At 34.8% G+C, this 18,358-nt stretch overlaps 1 protein-coding gene across 3 annotated transcripts in view; it reads left to right on the forward strand.

Moving 5' to 3' along the window:
- The window catches only part of CDON (cell adhesion associated, oncogene regulated), a 124,817-nt gene extending 106,752 nt beyond the window's left edge, over window positions 1-18,065 (forward strand). For 2 of the 3 annotated variants that reach the window (XM_074303857.1, XM_074303859.1), the window contains exons 18-20: window positions 932-1,011; window positions 12,397-12,650; window positions 14,847-18,065. In XM_074303857.1, coding sequence (XP_074159958.1) covers window positions 932-1,011; window positions 12,397-12,650; window positions 14,847-14,998 — 486 coding nt within the window. In that variant the 3' untranslated portion in view covers window positions 14,999-18,065. The remainder of the gene's footprint in view (window positions 1-931; window positions 1,012-12,396; window positions 12,651-14,846) is intronic. The other variant, XM_074303858.1, reaches the window with a different exon arrangement.
- Window positions 18,066-18,358: the final 293 nt, after the last annotated feature.

Here is an 18,358-nt window from a genome sequence, read left to right on the forward strand (position 1 = left end):
TAATTGATTTAGAGAATATTTGCCTCTGACAGAAATTTTGAGGCCTTATATTCTATGGATGACATTTCTGAGGCAACTAGAATGGAAAAGTATTGTGCTTGAATTTTTCCCAACCTTCAAGGCTTGATTTAAGTAAAGTGTAGTTCAGCCTCTTCCACTTTTTTATCATTGTCAGTTTGACTTTTTCATCACAAAGTGGAATTCTAACTCTAAGCTTAGTCCACCTCTTAGAAGCATTTCCCACTCTTGTCATGAATGCAAAGTAAGTATTTCACAATGAGGTATGTGTGAATTTGGTTGTTTTGCTTAATTGCTGAGCAGTTTCTGCCAAAAGCAACACCAAAATATTACACTCTCCTTCAAGTCATTGCTGGCTAGTAATCTACTCCATCTGGAAAAATATAATGTATTTCAAAACTCTTATAGTCAGAGGAGCCAACCTAATCATAATTATTATAGGAAAATGAAAATAGATTTTATCTTGTGACATCACATGAACAACAAACTTTTATATCCAGTCTTTCCCAACTGAGATCACATGAAATTCTTTCATATATGGTTGAAAAGTAGAAGGATACCATTTATAGAAAGTGAATAGTAAATGTATTTTGGCCACATTTGATTCAAAACAAAGAAGAGAAATGATCATATTTTACTTGGACTTATTTACTTTTTTTACAAGTATAAAATACTTGGGAAAATACTCCATTTAATTGTAGAATATCATTTTAGTATTATATAAAAGAATACTACTTTGTAAAATCTCAGCGATGAAGGAGATTTTTTTTGTATGATTACCTAGTGTCATTCTTGAAATCTGTCTTATGATATTATTATATTATCATACACCTATTTTGTAGATAGGGTTAATAACTTATTATCTTCTTTTTTTCATTTCTTCCTCTTCCCTTCAACTGACTTCCTTACCAAGAGCGGTGGAATGTATACAGCACTGCCCCAGACTGACCCTTTGGAGTGTGTTAACTGCCGTAATTGTAGAAACAACAACAGGTAAGTAAGTGCAAATGTTTATACATAAGTATGAATGTAGAGTCTAGAGTTTATTTTCCTTTGATGGAAACTTTTTGAGGTACTGCAATGGTGAAGTGTCTTCTGGTTAAAAGTCCAATGCTTCTTTAACTATGCCTCATTGTCTGTCCTTGTATTTCCAGAATGTTTTGCAGATATAAAATTTTTTTCCTGCAAGTTACAAAAATATTAAATTATATTCTTTTCTTTTAAAATGATTTAATATAATTATTAGTACATTTTGAGAGTAAAGATTAGAGCATTTCAGACCAAGGAAGCTTTGTGGGTTGTAATTTTATAATAACCTGTGATCTTTAGTGTTGTTTAGTCATTTCAGTTGTGTCTTATTCTTTGTGATCCATTTGGGGTTTTTCTGGTAATGGTACTGGAGTGGTTTGGCAATACCTTCTCTAGCTTATTTTATAGATGGGGAAACTGAGGAAACTGGGTTAAGGGTCTTGCCCAATTTCATATACATTTACTAATAGATGTCTGAGACTGCATTTGAATTCAGTTTTTCTTGACTCTAGGCCCAGTGCACTATCCACTGTGTCTACCCCTTGCCATTAGTGTAGATAATTATTTTTTATATTGCCAAGATTCATCTTTCTATTTTGTTTTGCATTCTTTGACATGCTTGTTCCATATTTAAATCTTTGATAGGTCTGTCATTTAAATCTATAATGATGATGTGTAGAATTGTGGCAAGTCATATTTTCTCTAATCCTGTTTCCAGCTTTGTTATTATTCTAAGTTTGAATAGCATTGGACAATTAGGAATGCATTATAATAGTTATAGTAGTAACTAGTATTTATATAGTGCCTACTATATACTAGGTACTGAACCAAGCACTTTACAGATGTCATTTGAGCCTTACAACAACCTTGTGAAGTATGTGCTCTCATTATCTGCATTTTACAGTTGAGAAAACTGAGGTATACAGAGACTTTTTAACTTCCTGACTCCAGGCCCTTCTATTCCCCTATGCCTCCTAGCTTCATGGTCTCAAACAAATGGTACTTTATTCATCTTACTTAGTGACTATGTAAGAAGAAAAACAATTTAAAACAGTGAATTTATTTTAAAACCATTTTATAGCTACCTTCTTGCCTTTTATTAATTTTAATTTGCGATGTGATTATTGTATTACTTGGTGCATCTGAAGATGGGGCATTATCTTACTATTTGTAAACAGGGATCTTTTAAAAATCCTCTTCTTTTCAGCTTTTCTCAGATATTTATACTGTTGACTATTCCCTTCTGGATACTTTCTTTTCTCTTGACTTCAGAAACACTAATTTCTCTTGGATTTCCTCCTACCTCTCAGATTGCCTCTTGGTTTAATCTCATTTTTCAACTGACACTGCTCTCTCTCCAGATGGTCTCCTATTTGTTGTATTCAGTGTCCTTAATCCTCATATTTATTGACCTTATTTTGATAATGTTGACCATCCCTTCCACCTGATAATTACTTCCTCTTGGGTTTGTGTAATAGTACCTTTTCTTGGTTCCCCATTTGATTATTTCTTTTCAGTTTTGTTATTGGATCACCATCAATATCATACCTCCTAACTGCGTATGTATTTTTATATTCTCCATACTCTCTTTAGCTCCTTTAGTTGTAATTATCATTTCTTTTAAATTTTTTCATTTATTATTGTTTTTAATAATTGTTTTTTATTTCAAAATACATGAAAAGATAGTTTTCAACTTTCACCTTTGCAAAAGTTTATGTTCATGTTTTTCCCTCCCTTTCCATCTTCATTCTCCCCTAGACAGCAAATAATCCAATACAGGTTAAACATGTACAGTTTTTCTAAACATATTTCCACATTTATCATGCTGCACAATAAAAATCATATGAAAAAAATGAGAGGGAAAAAAACAAGCAAGCAAATGACGACAACAACAAAAGTGGTGAAAACACTATGTTGTGATCCACATTCAGTCCTCAGTCTTCTTTCTGAATGCACATGATTCTTTCCATCATAAATCTATAGGAAATGGTTTGAATCACCTTATTGTTGAAAAGAGCCAAGTCTATCAGTATTTATTATTACATAATCTTGTTGTTGCTGTGTAGTGGTTTTTTTTATTCTACTCACTTTAATTAGTATTATTTCATGTAAATCTCTCCAGGCCTTTTTGAAATCATCCTGTGATTATTTCTTATAAAACAATAATATTCCATTACATCCATATGCCATAACTTACTCAACCATTCCCCAACTGATGGGTATCCACTCAGTTTCCAGTTCCTTGCCACTACAAAAAGGGCTGCTACAAATATTTTTGCACATGTGTGTTAAGGGACAGGTCAATTCTCCGAGAGCCTACACAGCTGTTAATCATAGCATCTGAAGAAGTTTCAGGGCAGCCTTTGCTGACACGTGTTGCAGACTGGTAATAAGATAAATTGGTGGCAGAGGGAAGAGGAGAGAGATCAGATAACACAATGGCCTCTCAGTCAGAGAGGTCAGAGAACAGTGACTGCCTCTCAGTCTCCTTGTAATATCCTCTCAAAAGAGGAAATCCATTCTGCAGGTCTGGGTTGGATCTCCTGCAGCCACTGTCAGGTGGTTCCAGTGACATAACACATGTGTATCATTTTCTCTTTTTTATGATCTCTTTGGGACACAGACCCAGTGGAGACACTGCTGGATCAAAGGGTATGCACAGTTTGATAGCTCTTTGGGCATAGTTCCAAATTGCTCTCCAGAATAGTTGGATCACATCACAACTCCATCACCAATGTATTAGTGTTCCAGTTTTCCCTTCTAGTATCCCTTCTAGTATTTAGTTATCATTATCTTTTCCTGTTATCTTAGCCAATCTGAGAGGTTTGAAGTGGTACCTCAGAGTTGCTTTAATTTGTATTTTTCTAATCAACAATGTTATCATTTCAACATACCTGTTGCTCAGATCTCTGTAGTTAGTCCTAAATTCTTTACTGAGTTCCAGTTCTTCACCATCCTATTACCTATTGGTAATTTCATACTAATTTCCTATAGGCAGCTCAAAATTTCATCATCAAATTTATTATCTTATGAGAGAAATCTCTCCTTTTTATGTTGAAGGAGTCATCTTGGACTCCTCACTAATTACTCTCCTAACATTATCAATCAGCTACCAATCTTATGGATTCTATCTCTACATTCCTCACAACTGTCCCTGTCACTACTTCACTACTTGATCACCTAAGCTCAGGATTCATCACCTCTTCTCTGGATTAGTATAAGAGCTTCTTGTTTGATCTCCTTTCCTATAGTTTCTCTTTTCTCTAATCTATCCTTAACAGTTTGTCAAGAGTGATATTCTGAGCTAATGTATAAATGTCTAACTATGCTCTTGTTCTTTTTCCTTGCTCTATAAATTCCAGTGGTTCCTTATTTCCTTTAGGGTCAAATACAAGCATGTCTGCTTGACATTTAAAGTCCTTGCTATCCATTATACATTTTCAGCCTGTTTATATGTTCCTCACCTTCATTTATTTTCTGGTCCAACCATACTGACTTTCTTGTCATTATTCACTTAAGGCATTCTATCTCCATACTTGAAATGTTCTTCTTCCTCTCCTCTACCCTTTAGAATCTGTAGTTATCTTTAAAGGTCAATTTAGATGCTGCATCTTACATTAAGCCTTTCTTGATCCTCTACCTGATGATGAATGCCTCTTCTCCCAAATTATTTTGTCTTTTTTTTTTCCTATATGGATGGTACACATAAGTTTCTTGATAACTGAACTTTTATTTATATCTTTAACTAGCATAGCACCTCTCACATAGTAGGCAATAAAGATTTTCCTTTGATTGATAAAAAGCAGAGTTTTTTCCATCTTCCTTTTCATTTTACAATTCTTTTGATTATTTTGCAAGACTCCAAGCAAAAAAAAACCAAAACCAAAAACATTATTACCTTTTATATTTGTTTTGTGTACTGCATCTCTGACCAAGAATCTGTAATTTTTATATTTTAACTTGTGTTCCAGAAAAGCAAATCTTTTTTTAAATATGCACCATTTTCTTAACTAGCTAATCTCTTCCCAAATTGCTTTCTCTTCTGAATCCCTTGATTTCAATAGGCAGCAGGAATGAAAACATCACCTTTGCTCTAAGTGATCATTCTAACTTGAATGTTGGAAATTTAGAGCAAGGTAAAAAGGGACAGTACTCTTGTCTGATGAAGTATAAGGGAATTAATATTTAAAAGTAGATTTAGTCAGCACCACAGTTGTGGCTTATCTTTAAGGGATAGTTCTATTTAGTTAGTATGAACATTTAAAAATAAATTCCTAAGAGTAATGTGCAGTGACATGGTTGCACAATCAGTATAAATATATCTTTGCAAGTAGCTATTACTCAAACAAGAGCCATGGATTGAATAAATAATCTTTTTTGAGTATGTTCTTTTCATTCTTTTAAAATTTTTGTTGTTGTTGTTGTTTTAGCAACATAAGAGTTAATCAGAGTTTGTTTTTTGTTTTGTTTTGTTTTAGTCTGATGCCTTCTCCAGTAAACTCTTTTTCTATATCCTTCCCCCCTTCCTCTTTACCTATCCCTTATCCTGGAAGGTAAAATAAAAGTATCCTAGGACATGTAAACTAAGTTTTAGTTTTCAGCTACATAAAGATTGAGTTCCTGGGATTGATACTGGATCTGGTCCCATTTAATATCATCCTTCATAATCTGGAAGGGAGAGTAAGCAAGACACTAATGAAATTCACAGATGATAACTGAATTGGGAACTCCCATCAGGAAGGAGGAAGAAATTACATTAAACTTCTTACAGTGATTAGAACGGTATAGAAAATGACCAAGCAAAGATCAGCCTGGAAAAATGTATAGAATTCATCTGAGAAAAAGCAAGAAGCATCGTGATGCTGTGATATAAAAATGAAGTGTAAACAGACTTGAAAGAAGATAGTGTCTTGGAAAACATGGACAAGTGATCTTCAAATTTCTCTGTAATGATAATCCAAAAGAAGCCATTGTCTCATTGGACTGGGTATATTTAAAGAACACACATGTCAATGAGTCAGTTGATAGACATTTATTTAATATCTTCTTTGTGCTAGTGTGCTAAGCTCTGGAGATACAAAGAAAGCTAAAAGTTACATGAAGAATACTAATCAACAAAGGAAATAAACAACAAAGCAGAATCACTAGAATAAAGCTGAATTGTTAGGCAAAGATGAAGAGGGAGAGCATTCCATGTATGAGAAGCAGCCAATGAAATGCTTGGAATTGGATATAGAGTATCTTGTTCAAAGAACATCAATAAGGGCAATGTCACTGGATCAAAGAGTATGTAAAAGAGAATAAAATATAAACTCATTTTATTTCGAAGGTGATAGAAAACCACCAACATTTATTGTATAAGAAGATAACAAGGTTGGACCTATACTTTAGAAAATCATTTTGAGAGTCAAGTTCAATACTTGGCTCCCTGTCTTTTTCTACTCCCAAAATCTAACCTTAAGGACTTGAGCTTAATATGTTGATGTCTCCTCAAATACCTTTGCTTTCTAGATCAAGTACACTCCTTCACTAGATCTTTCTTTCTTCTACAGATTCATGTTCTCTCTGCCATAACACTGTATATTTTTGTAAATATACTTGATATTCTTATGTGTGAAGATAGTATATTTTCCCATTGGAATGTAAACTTCCTGAAATTAGGAATTTTCTCAACTTTTGCATTTATATCATCAATACCAAGCATAATATCTAATATGTAAGTAAATAAATGCTTATTTGTTAAAATGCTTGTTGATTTCAACTGACTTATATAACAGTTTTCATATAATATCAATAGGGAAAAGAAGAGCAAAGCTACCCAATCAGTCAACATTTACCAAGTGCCTACATTGTGTAAAGCTATGTGGAATACTTACATTTGAATGAGGGAGAAAACTATGTATAAAAATGTGTGTGCGCATATATATATATATATATATATATATATATATATATATATATATATATATATATATATATATATATATATATAAAAGCACAAATATAATCATTCAACACATTCATGAATAAATGTATGTTTATGTATACATAAAAATATGTGTTGGTATGAGAAATAGTTAAATACAGGGTAGTTTGTGAGGCATTTGAGTGGATCTTCTTGTGGAAGATATTATCTGTTGTGCATCTTAAAGGAAAAAAGGGATTCTATAAAATGCAGGGGAAAAGAGAATGTATTCTAGGAATTAGAGATTAGTGAGTCACAAAGTCACAAAGACAGAGAGTAAAGATTGTGAGTGAGAAAGAAGATCAGTTTGACTGGGTCACAGTGTACAGGAAGGGAAAGAAAGTCCACTAAAGCTAGACAGATAGAGGCAGGTTATATAAAGCCTATAAACTAAACAAAGGAGTATCCTAGAGATAATAGGAAGCCACTGGAATTTATTGAATAGAAAATTTCTGCATTTCTGGTTCATTTCTCTCCGGCACTATTTTTGACTATTTTGAATTTTCCTACCCTTACTACAATTGTCTTCTCACCCTAGAGATACCTATATCCTTTCAGCCCTTTCCTTCAATTGGCAAGTCCCCAAAGGGCATCTCTATTTGATAAGGTGCCTAGGCTGTTCTTTTATGCCCATGTAGGACGTGATTCCCATGTAGGTGCCTTTCCCCAACTTTCATGTTTCATCTGCCTTTTATATGATAATATATATATATATATATATATATATATATATATATATATATATATATATATATATATATATATATATATATATATATATATATATATATATATAGCATATAACAGTGTAAGCTCTTTATACATATTATATTTATCTAAGACTTTGTCTGCAGTGTTTAGGATGAACTTGAAGAGAAAAAAACTTAAGGCAGGGAGTCTAAATCTAGATGAGAGTTGATGAGAACCTGAACTAAGGGTGAGTAGGGAGAAGAGTTGTGTGAAAGAAATGATATGGAAATGGGAACAGCAAGATTTGGCAAGTGATGGCATATGTAGAATTTGGAAAAGTGAAGAATCTAGGATAATGTTGAGATTATGAACCTGAGACATTGGAAGGATGAGGCTGCCTTCAAGAGGTATAGAGAAGTTTGGAAGAAGAGTGTTTGTGGGGAAAGATAATTAGTTCAGTTTTAGATGTGTGGGATTCAAAAAAACTGAATGATTTTGAAGTTTTTTTATATGTTGAAAATTGAGTTGAAGTTGTTTGAAATATCTGAATCAAGTTGTCCAGAGAAAATATTTGAAAATCTTCTATTATTCAAAGGAGCAATACAATTGTTCCCAAGGTGGGGAAAATAGTTAAACCATAATATAAGAAACTGTACCATAATTTAAGTTGTACTTGATTGCACTGATGCTACATATATAATTTCATATAAAATTTCTGTATATTATTTTAAATAATTTATTACATATAAACAACTGACTACTTTATAAAATATTTTTCATGCATTGTAGAGTTTTCAAGGCCTGTCCAGACCTTTTTAGTTCTAGACAGTTAAACTTCACCTTTATTACCTGACAAGAATATTTTACAAGCAAACTTGTAATTTTGCAAGGCTGTCCTTTCAATTCATTTTTAAGTCTCCAATTAGGTCCTTTGATTTTAATGCAAGAATCGATCAGGAAGACTAAAGGCATCCTATTGTTAGGTAAGTCCTTGTTTTTCTGTCATTTTTCACCGTGGCTGTGTCAGGACATAATTTAAGTAGTGTTATTCCATAGACCTAATAATGTAGTTTCATATATTTATAAGGGGAAAAATCATCTAGTCTAGTGAAGACCCAAGGCCTGAATTTATCATGTTTACCTCCTTTTTTATCCCATTACATTTCAGGCCATCTACAATTATCTTCATTCCTTGATTTGAATTCCTTGTTGGAAATTTATGGTAAATTCCATTCTCCAAATGTACAGTGTTACAAGACCCTACTCTATATAGCTAGAACTCCCCTTTTTAAGAGGAGAATTTAGCAAAGATTCACTCATGCTTTCATTTTGAGCTGATGGAAATGGTAGCTTATCTTTTTTTTTTTTCCTATTAGCTCATTTCCTCTTAATATTTTACTGGTAGTGCCTATGATGGTGATATTTGGTGTAGTTTACTTCTACCAAAAAGTCAATTTTTTTACATTCTTTTTCTTTTCATTGCTTTTAGAATATATAATTGAGGAATTAGCAAGAAAGATTAAGTAGTTTGTCCAGAATTGCAAAGCTAGTTAGTATCAGAACCTGGGCTAGATCCCAGATCCCTTGACTGCATATTGTTTAATTCCTTATTTACTACGTCAAAACAGAAATATTAGCTTACTGATCTGGAAGTCTTATGGTCAGTTTATATGTCAATAATGTATGCAGAAGATCATATGGGGTCACCCATAGAAATAGGTGGTTGTGAAATTCTTCCAAATTTTTTCCTCCTTATCAAATTTTTTGGATAAAACCATATACATGGTATGAAACATAGCAAAAAAAAATTGTCTCTGGTCTTAAGGAACTCATAGTCTAAGGAGAGAAACAATATACAAACAACTGTCTCTGAAATTTATGTATACAAAATAGATTGAAGATAATCAACATAGGGAAAGTGCTAACATTAAGAGGAATCAGGAAAAGCTTCTTATATAAGATTGGATTTTTATTTAGAACTTAAAGTCAGGGAAATAGAAGAGAGGGAATCCTATTCATGAAATTCAATGAAAATGCCTGGAGTTGGGAGATGAGTGACTTTTGAAAGTAATGTTAAAAAAAAAACCCTCACATATGCATAAGATGTTACATTGCACCTAGATTACAAGAGAAATGAACATGCATGTGGAACCCAAAGCCAGTGGAAAGACTTCGCAATGCAAACAGAAATTTGTATATTTATGAAATTGTGACAAGGGAGGAGGAGAAATAGAAATCTTCATTTAAATGGGAGTGGCAGAGGAGGAGAAATAATGAATAATTAATATGGCAAAAGCAACATTCTTCCTTGAAAATTACTAGATTATGAAGATATGATGGTCTGGCTGCCTACAAAGATCCCAGCTGCAACAAGCAGTTTATCAGTCTAATGTAGACTGACTGACACCTAGCTTAATTCCTAAAGAAACACAGGGAGTCCAGTTGGGGGTTCAAACAACAAATTATGCCAGCTCAAGGGAGTGCTTCATCCTTAACATATTCATAATCTCTTGCATACTTTGGGTCTAGTGTTTCTGGAAAAATAGAACAACTCAAAAGACAAATTCAGGGGACCCTTTAACATTACTTAATGGGAACAAACAGCAAGTCAATATCATTGCAGAATATGTGGGCAGAGAATAGAAGGAAGATAAGTGTAAAGAAACTTGAAAGGTAGGAGAGGTCAGGATAAGAAGGGTTTTTAATGCAGCAGCAGATTTTATATGACCAAGAGATAATAGGGAGCCACTGGAGTTTATTGAATGGCATTGAAAGTGGAGAATGGATTGGAGTTGGGAAACACTTGTGGCAGACAGAGGTGACATGACTTTCCCAGAGTAACACAAGTAGTACCTGAGGCTGCCAAAAATGAGGTGAAAAATGATTCAGTTGACAAGTTTTTTCTAAGTTTAACTCATTGTATGATCCCTGAGCAGTGTACTTTTGTTGCATCTTTCTCCAGATTCTTTAGTTTTGTTATCTGAGGTTTTTGCCCTGTTCCTTGGGGCCTCATTATATCTTGACCACTGGCTAAGGCCTCTTCCATGTATATGTTATTGATTGAAATGCCAAAACTAAAGTAGAAGGAAAGTTGGTGCATGATTTTTTTGTTTGCAGATAATTGTGCATTCAGTGCAGCTTCTAAAGCTTAGATTTCAACAAAGTATGGATTAATTCTCTGCCAGTTGTGCTAATTTTGGTCTAACAATCAACACCAAAAAGATATAGATGCTCCACTGACCAGCACCACACCAGCTATATGTGGGACCATCAATTACAGCAAATAGAGAAGTTTTGAATACTACGGATAAATTCAGTTACCTTGACAGTATTATTTTCTAAGTATACACATTGATAATGAGCTTGATGCACACACATTGCCAGAGCTGGCTCAGTATTTGGGAGGCTCCAAAGGAAAATGTGACGGAGAAGAGATATCAGACTGCCTATCAATCTGAAGATCTACAGAACTGTTGTACTGACTTTGTTATTATACCTGTGAAATCTAAACAGTATACCAGGGCCATGCCAGGAAAGTGAATCGCTTTCATATGAATTGTCTTAGGAGGATTCTGACGATCACCTGTCCAGATGAGGTACACTGAGGTCCTTTCTCAAACCGACATGCTTGACATTCAAACTCTATTGCAGATTGTTCAATTCCAGGGGCTGGCCATTTTGTTTGAATGCCAAATGTATGCTTGCCCAAAAGACTGTTTTACAGAGAATTTAAACAATGCAAATGCTCACATGATCAGAAGCAGCAATATAAGGACACTTTCAAGGTCTCTCTGAAGAACTCTGGAATTGATTGCATGGTATGGGAGACACTGGCACAAGACTGTCCAGTATGGTATCCCTCATCAAAGAAGGTGCCATGTTCTGTGGCCCAAGAAGAATTGCAGTACCTCAAAAGAAATGTGAGATGTACAAATTTAGAGAATCCCCCCCCCCAATGTTCACATGACCTATTTATTTTTTCCTGATTTGTGGTAGAGCATTCTGAACTCATAATGATCTAATCAGTTACAATTGGACACACTGTGACTTGACTCTAACATTGTGATGTCATTTTGGTCTTCTTTGAGAAAGGATAATAAGCAATTGAAAGAAATGAGTTTTTTCAGCATGTCTTCAACATACATCTTTCATCTTTCATATTTGTTCGATACCATGAGTCTGTTGAACTGAGACAAAGAGATCATTTGTGACAAGCTATTAAAAAGTTCCAAATGTTTAAAATGTTGGAGTATTATTGGCTCATTTGATTATTGACTTCATGCTTCTTTTGTAAGATTTTGGACCGATATCTCAAATTATGAATATTTTTATGTTTGTAACTAATAATGATAGTACTGTAACTATAAAGTGCCAAAGTCTTCATTTCATAGTGCCATAAATTTAAAATTCAAAGTGACTTCAGAGGTTATGTAATCAACCCCTTCTCATTTTACAAATGAGGAAACTAAGGTCTAGAGAGGTAAAGTAATTTGCCTAATTTTATAGAGGTAAGTAAGTGGCAAAGGCACTACAAACCCAGAGCCCCTAGCTCCAAGTTATCATTTTTGTGGCTCACCTATGCCAATTTCACTGTGCTCTTTCTCTTTTTATATACTGTTACACATAGAAAATGTCTTTGCTGTAACTCATCTTGGACACGACTGTAACAGCTTGCTTTGAATTAAACATTTTAGGTGTTTCACCAAAACCAAAGGCACTTTCAACAACGGTTCCCTTCCTGTGATCCCGATGGTAGCACCTTATCAGCCAGATAGCTTAGAGATGAAACCCCTGAGTCACATGATGGTACCCATGTGCCTCACCTCCACAGTTCCAGAATGTGGTGAATTATCTGAAGAGGGCATCAAGGACAAAGTGGTACCAGTATCCACCCAACATCCTTGCTGTCAAGAAAATATGAAGCAAATCAACTCAGAATGCACAGAAGGTGAGCAGAATTCAGCAGAGCTGGGGAAGTAAACTTTGGATTTCTAAATAAAGCCTACTCTAACATATAGGTAGCAATATACCAGAAACTTAATTTTTTATTATATTGGGACATATATACTTTCAGAGGTAGAATCATAACTATCTCCCAGAGGACTGAGTTAGGGTGTGATCTTATAAGATCACAAATAATAATCTTAAATAGATCATAGTTGCTATTTGAACCAAAGACTATACTAGAGAAGGCAGATTTTGACAATAATGTGAATTGTACCTGCTCATGTAACTTTTTTTCTTAAAGATAGTTAACTTTTTGAGGTTATGCCTTCAGATAGTTGGTATTTCTTTTTAATCCCCACCCAATTCAATCACTCAACAAACATTTTTCTTTAAGTATATTATGTGCCAAACACTGGATATAAAGCAAAAACAAAACAAAGCAAACAAATCTGCCCTTGCCTTTTAAGGAATATACATTTTAAAGAGGGAAACATGATTATTAAAAAAATAGAATATATAAAATACCAGCAGAGTAGGTGGAAAAGAGAAGAAACCCTTCTTTAGGAGGTTGTGTTTGAAGGAATCTAGGGTTTCAGGGAACTGGAATTCCAATAGGAAGAGCATTCCAAGCCCTGGGAAAAAGCATTGGGAGCGCACAGAGAGAGACAAGATAGTGTGTCATGTGCAGTGACAGCAATGATGCTGACCTGGCAGGACTGCAGGGTGTCTGCAAAGATGCAGTGTATGAGAAAACTGAGAAAGTAGTAATAATCCAGATGGCGAAGAGCTTTAAATACCAAACGAATGAGTTTAATTTGACACTAGAGATAAGATGGAGTCCTTGGAGTCTGAGTGGGATGACTTGGTCAGATTTGCACTTTAGGTCACCACTGGCAGCTGTGTAGAGGATAAATTAGAATAGGAAGAGAGTTGAGCTTGTGAGATTCATTTTATGGGTATTACTATAGTCCAGTCAAGAAGTCATGAGGGACTTAGCTTAGGAGATATCTCTGTAAATAGAAAGAAAGGAATAATGTACATGAGTTTTTATGAAGAAAAACAACAGGATTTGGCATTGGGTTGTATATATGGAATGAGAGAGAGCAGTCAAAAATGGCACTGAAATTACAAATGTAGATGGCTGGGAGGGTATTGGTAGCCTAAACAATAATAAGGTAAGCTGGGAAGATTTGGGGAAAATCATTCTGTTTTGGATATATTGAATTTGAGGTACCTATGGAACAATCTTGTTCAAATTGTCTAATGAATAGTGGGACTGGAGTTTAGGGAGAGACTAGGGCTAAATATATAGATCTGGTAATCATCAGAATAGAGATGGTAGATGAACTCATGGGAACTGATGAAATTATCAAATAAGAGAAAAAGAGAGTATAGAAAAATAGAATCTTAGACTATCACCCACAGTTAATGAACACATTATGGATAAAGATTTAACAAAGGAAATTTTATACAGGTAGAAGGTACAAACTAAGACAAAGGAGGATCGTGGAAACCTAGAGAGGAGAGAGTGTCTAGAAGGAAAAGCTGATCAACTGAAGCAAATACTGCAGTGAAGAGTGAGAGGATCATTAGATTATTAGATTTGGCAATTAAGAGATCATCAGCAACTTTTTTTTTTTTTTTCCTGAGGCAATTGGGGTTAAGTGACTTCTCCAGGATCACACAGCCAGGAAGTATTAAGTATCTGAGGCCAGATCTGAACTCTGGTCCTCCTGACTTCAGGGCTGGTGCTCTATCCACTGCACCACCTAGCTGCTCTTATCATCAGTAACTTTGAAGAGAGCAGTTTTTGATGAAGCTAAATTGGAGAAGAAAGGAAAAAAAATGGAGGCATTTAGTGTAGATAGCTTTTTCAAGGGAGATGAATTACAAGTTCTGCTAGAGATTGTAGGATCTAATGGGGAAGGGTGTTAAGATTGGGGGAAGTCCGGATGTGTTTATAGGCAAAAGAGAAAGAACTAGTAAATATAGAGAAATGGAAGATTAGATCGAGAGTGGGTTTGATACTAGGGTTGATCAGCTGTAGAAAATGGGAGATATTGGGATTAAATATTTTAAATGACCATACTTAAACTAATAGTCTATGGTTCATTTCCCTTCATTTGTTACTCTTGAGTTATTGAGTATGCCTTGAAGATTTTGCCTTTTCATATTTCTTAGTTCCTTTGCCTTCCAGGAGACAGCTGTCTACATTCTGAAACGGAGAATCACGTTTTGAATTGGAGCTCCCTTATTTTGCCATCTCTTTTCAAGGGACAGCAAAGCTGTGAAAAGACAGCTTGGTCTAATTCTGATATTACAGTAGACAACACTTCAAGGGACCTTTGACAATCCCAGGAAACCTGAATGTGTACAAGTGACTTTGTTCCCACTTCAAGCCAGTAACTGCACAACATGGACATGGGAAGGGACTACAGAAAAGACATTAATTCAAAGCAGAGACAAAGTTATTATTTATTTTCTTGGAGTAGTATTGTCATTTGAATGTATCTTAAAATGTTTGCCTTTTTATATTATTTATGCCTTGAAAAATTCCCTTCCCCATTCCCTTTTCCCTCACAGTGCAAAGCAGTGTTGTTCTATATAGTTTTAAAAGAATCTGAAAGCCAATGGAATTATCCCATATTTTTCAATAACCTTAATTATGGGAAGAATCCATTTATAGAGAATCTTGACTGTTGGCATTTAGAGCCAAAGGGCAATTGCACAGGTATTTTGAAGTTTGTTGCCAGTTATATTGTTGTCAAAATGGAGAGCTATCTAACTGGTGAGGTATTTTTGCAGCAAGATCTAGAGACATTCTAAAGTCAGTCACAGTTTCATAAGAGGACCCCTTGTCCTGTTAGATCTGGCACACATGAACTGTGAGAGTGCTGATCACTCAAATATTGGAATATCGAATTAATTACTTTCTCTCTATAGTTGAACACAAGTCTGGTTGCACTTTCTAGGTAGGCATCCAGAAACAGACTAGGAGGGACAAGAACCCTCTGAATATTTAATTTAGTAGACAGTAAGATGCAAGGTTTCCCTCCCCCCCTCCAAAAAAAATGGTGACCATTTTGAAAGGATAGAAAGAAAACCAAACTTTACAAAGTGGGTTTGAGAAAAGACCATACAGTTAAAGAAGGGGAAGGAGGAATGTAACTCCTCCCTAAGGAAAGATCCTTTAGCCTGCCTGATACATGAATTGAGGCCAAGGAATACCACTCTGTCTAAAAGAAGACATTTTCCAACTCTTAGCATGGCCAATTGCTTAGAAGATATAAGTGTTTAAGGAAAAGAGGTAGGCATCAGGAACCAACCCTATTCGTTGATGTGGGAGAAGACGAGGTTGTAGGTGATTTGTTGATTCCTATACATTCTTTATAGAGATTTCATCATAGCAATAAACAAGCATCTAGAGCTTTAGGCAACAAGGCCTGTAAATCTTAGTTACTGTTGCCTCGGGGCATTTCTCCCTCTCCCTCATTTAGAAAGAAGAAAATCCGTGATAAGCATGTTCCATAGCAGGCTTGAGTCAAACTCTTGTAGAATGTTGTTCCTAGTTTAAGTTTCATATCCGTTGGGGAGGGGGAGAGGAGATAGGAAACAGAAGGTGTTTTCTCTTCATCAGAGACCCTCATTAAATATTTTCTAAGTTAAGTTGTGCAAAGTTTTATGCTGTAAGAGGGGGAAAAGACTGGTTCCTCTAAAATGATAACATATCTAAAAACAGTAATGTATTAAAAATGTGTCTATACAAATGTCTAGATATTTTGATAAATGTCTATATATTTTGTAGGTAGAAGCTCCAGTGAAAATGTTTTGTTTGATTTTGTTCACTATGCAAGAGTTTATCCCAATAGAAAATAATTATTGCAGTTTCATGGTAGGGCAGTTGGGGATATTACTGGACAAACAGGTTCTACATTCCAGATGTTCACATTTGCAATATGCTGGGATTATTCTTCATGGTCCTTAGATTCATTTAGTTTTGGTTAGGAATAGGCACCCCCTTGACTTCTTGTGCCTAACTGAGGACAACCTCCTACAACACGGAGCATGAAAACAAGCTTCCTGTTTTCAAATTAATCTGGTATGATCTTGTCGGAATAGGATACTTAGAGAACTGTTAGAGGGCTGTGGAGTGAAGGCTTGTTAGCAGCCATTGGGGTCAGTTTGATTCAGAAAACTAGAAGTGGGTTAGCATGAGCCGAGGATCAAAAACTGCTTTAAAAGAGTTAAGTTTGGAGATGGGATTTGCCCACAAGGGGGAGAATGCTTGACCCTACCTTGTTAGTACAATCTCATCATGGACTGCTTTATTTATATTATTAATAACACTGTTTTAAGTGTTGTCCTTTTTATTGTATTTTATTTATAAAAAATATATTATATATATATATATATATATATATAATTGCCTTTATGTTTAGGACTTGTGAGTTCTAACCAACCAATGGACCATTGTGAGCCTGTAAATCCTGCACAGTTTCCAAAATAACTGGGAGCAATCTAATACATTAATTTCTACTTTAGTAGCATTTCACCAGAAAATAAGATGATACAGTACAGAGGTCATTTTCTTTGGCATCATTGGCCAAAATTCATAAAAGATCTGATCTGATTGAGCTGTTTGCTGTCACCTATGTTTTCTTTGGCCCATGCTGTTCTTGTCTGAGGCTTTGATTTCGTTAACAAAAGCACTACTCTATATCCTATGTTGATAGAGCTGAATGCTTTATTGCCTATTTATTTGCTGCTCATTCCTTGCACACTATGAAAAATCAGATTCTCCCTTGTATACTTTTTTATATGTATTATTAGGGTTTGAAAATATTGTGCCATTTATTTCCAGAGTTTTTTTCCTGTCCATTGTAGTTTTGTATTTGCATATTTAATTCCAAGTTCTTCCCCCTCACTATTCCTTCTACTCAACCACTCAAAGTATCACTAATATCATTTCCTGGTGAATCTAATGCAGATTGTCTACATATGGCTTGTATACTTTGCAGGAAGCAGGCTAAATAGCAATTAATGACTTTAATCATGGTCTTTTTGGAAAGCCTTCCAACATGAGTTACTTTCTTGATAGTATTAAGATTGTAAGAACTTTTGTATGGAATCCTGGTTGATCCCTTTTCACAAATCCACTCAAGCTACAGTACTGCCTAGAAGAGAAAATTTATATTTGAATTTCACCTATGTTGCTGTCTTTGAAAGCAATGACATTGAGGTGCATGTTTTGTATCATATAGAAAAGTATGTTATATTTTCCTAAAAACAAACAAAAAGTTGTAATTTTGTTTTTGAAATTGTACATATTTTAAAAGATGTAGTTTTGGCAGGTGAATTATGTTTTTTTTTTAATTGTTGGTATGATTGACATTAAAGAGATTGCTGCTTTGATACATTCCCTGAGTCATAGAATCAAGTCGGCTCTAGCTGGTGCTACCTCTGTGTTGTGTTTGAGATGTACTGAATGACCTCTCCTGTCCCCAAACTTCTCCTTTATTGTACTCCAATTGTTTCTAGAATTCTTAACATTCCCATAAGAATGATAAATTTAATGCTTGAGCAACAGTAACCTATTAGCCCAGTTAGTTTATCATTTATGATTGAAAAGCCAAAGACACGCCATTAGATGGGAAATGTCTTGAGCCAAATACCTGTGTCTGTGGAGGTCAAATGAGAACAAACAGAGCC

The sequence above is a fragment of the Sminthopsis crassicaudata genome, chromosome 3, assembly GCF_048593235.1.
Source record: "Sminthopsis crassicaudata isolate SCR6 chromosome 3, ASM4859323v1, whole genome shotgun sequence".
NCBI lineage: Eukaryota > Metazoa > Chordata > Mammalia > Dasyuromorphia > Dasyuridae > Sminthopsis > Sminthopsis crassicaudata.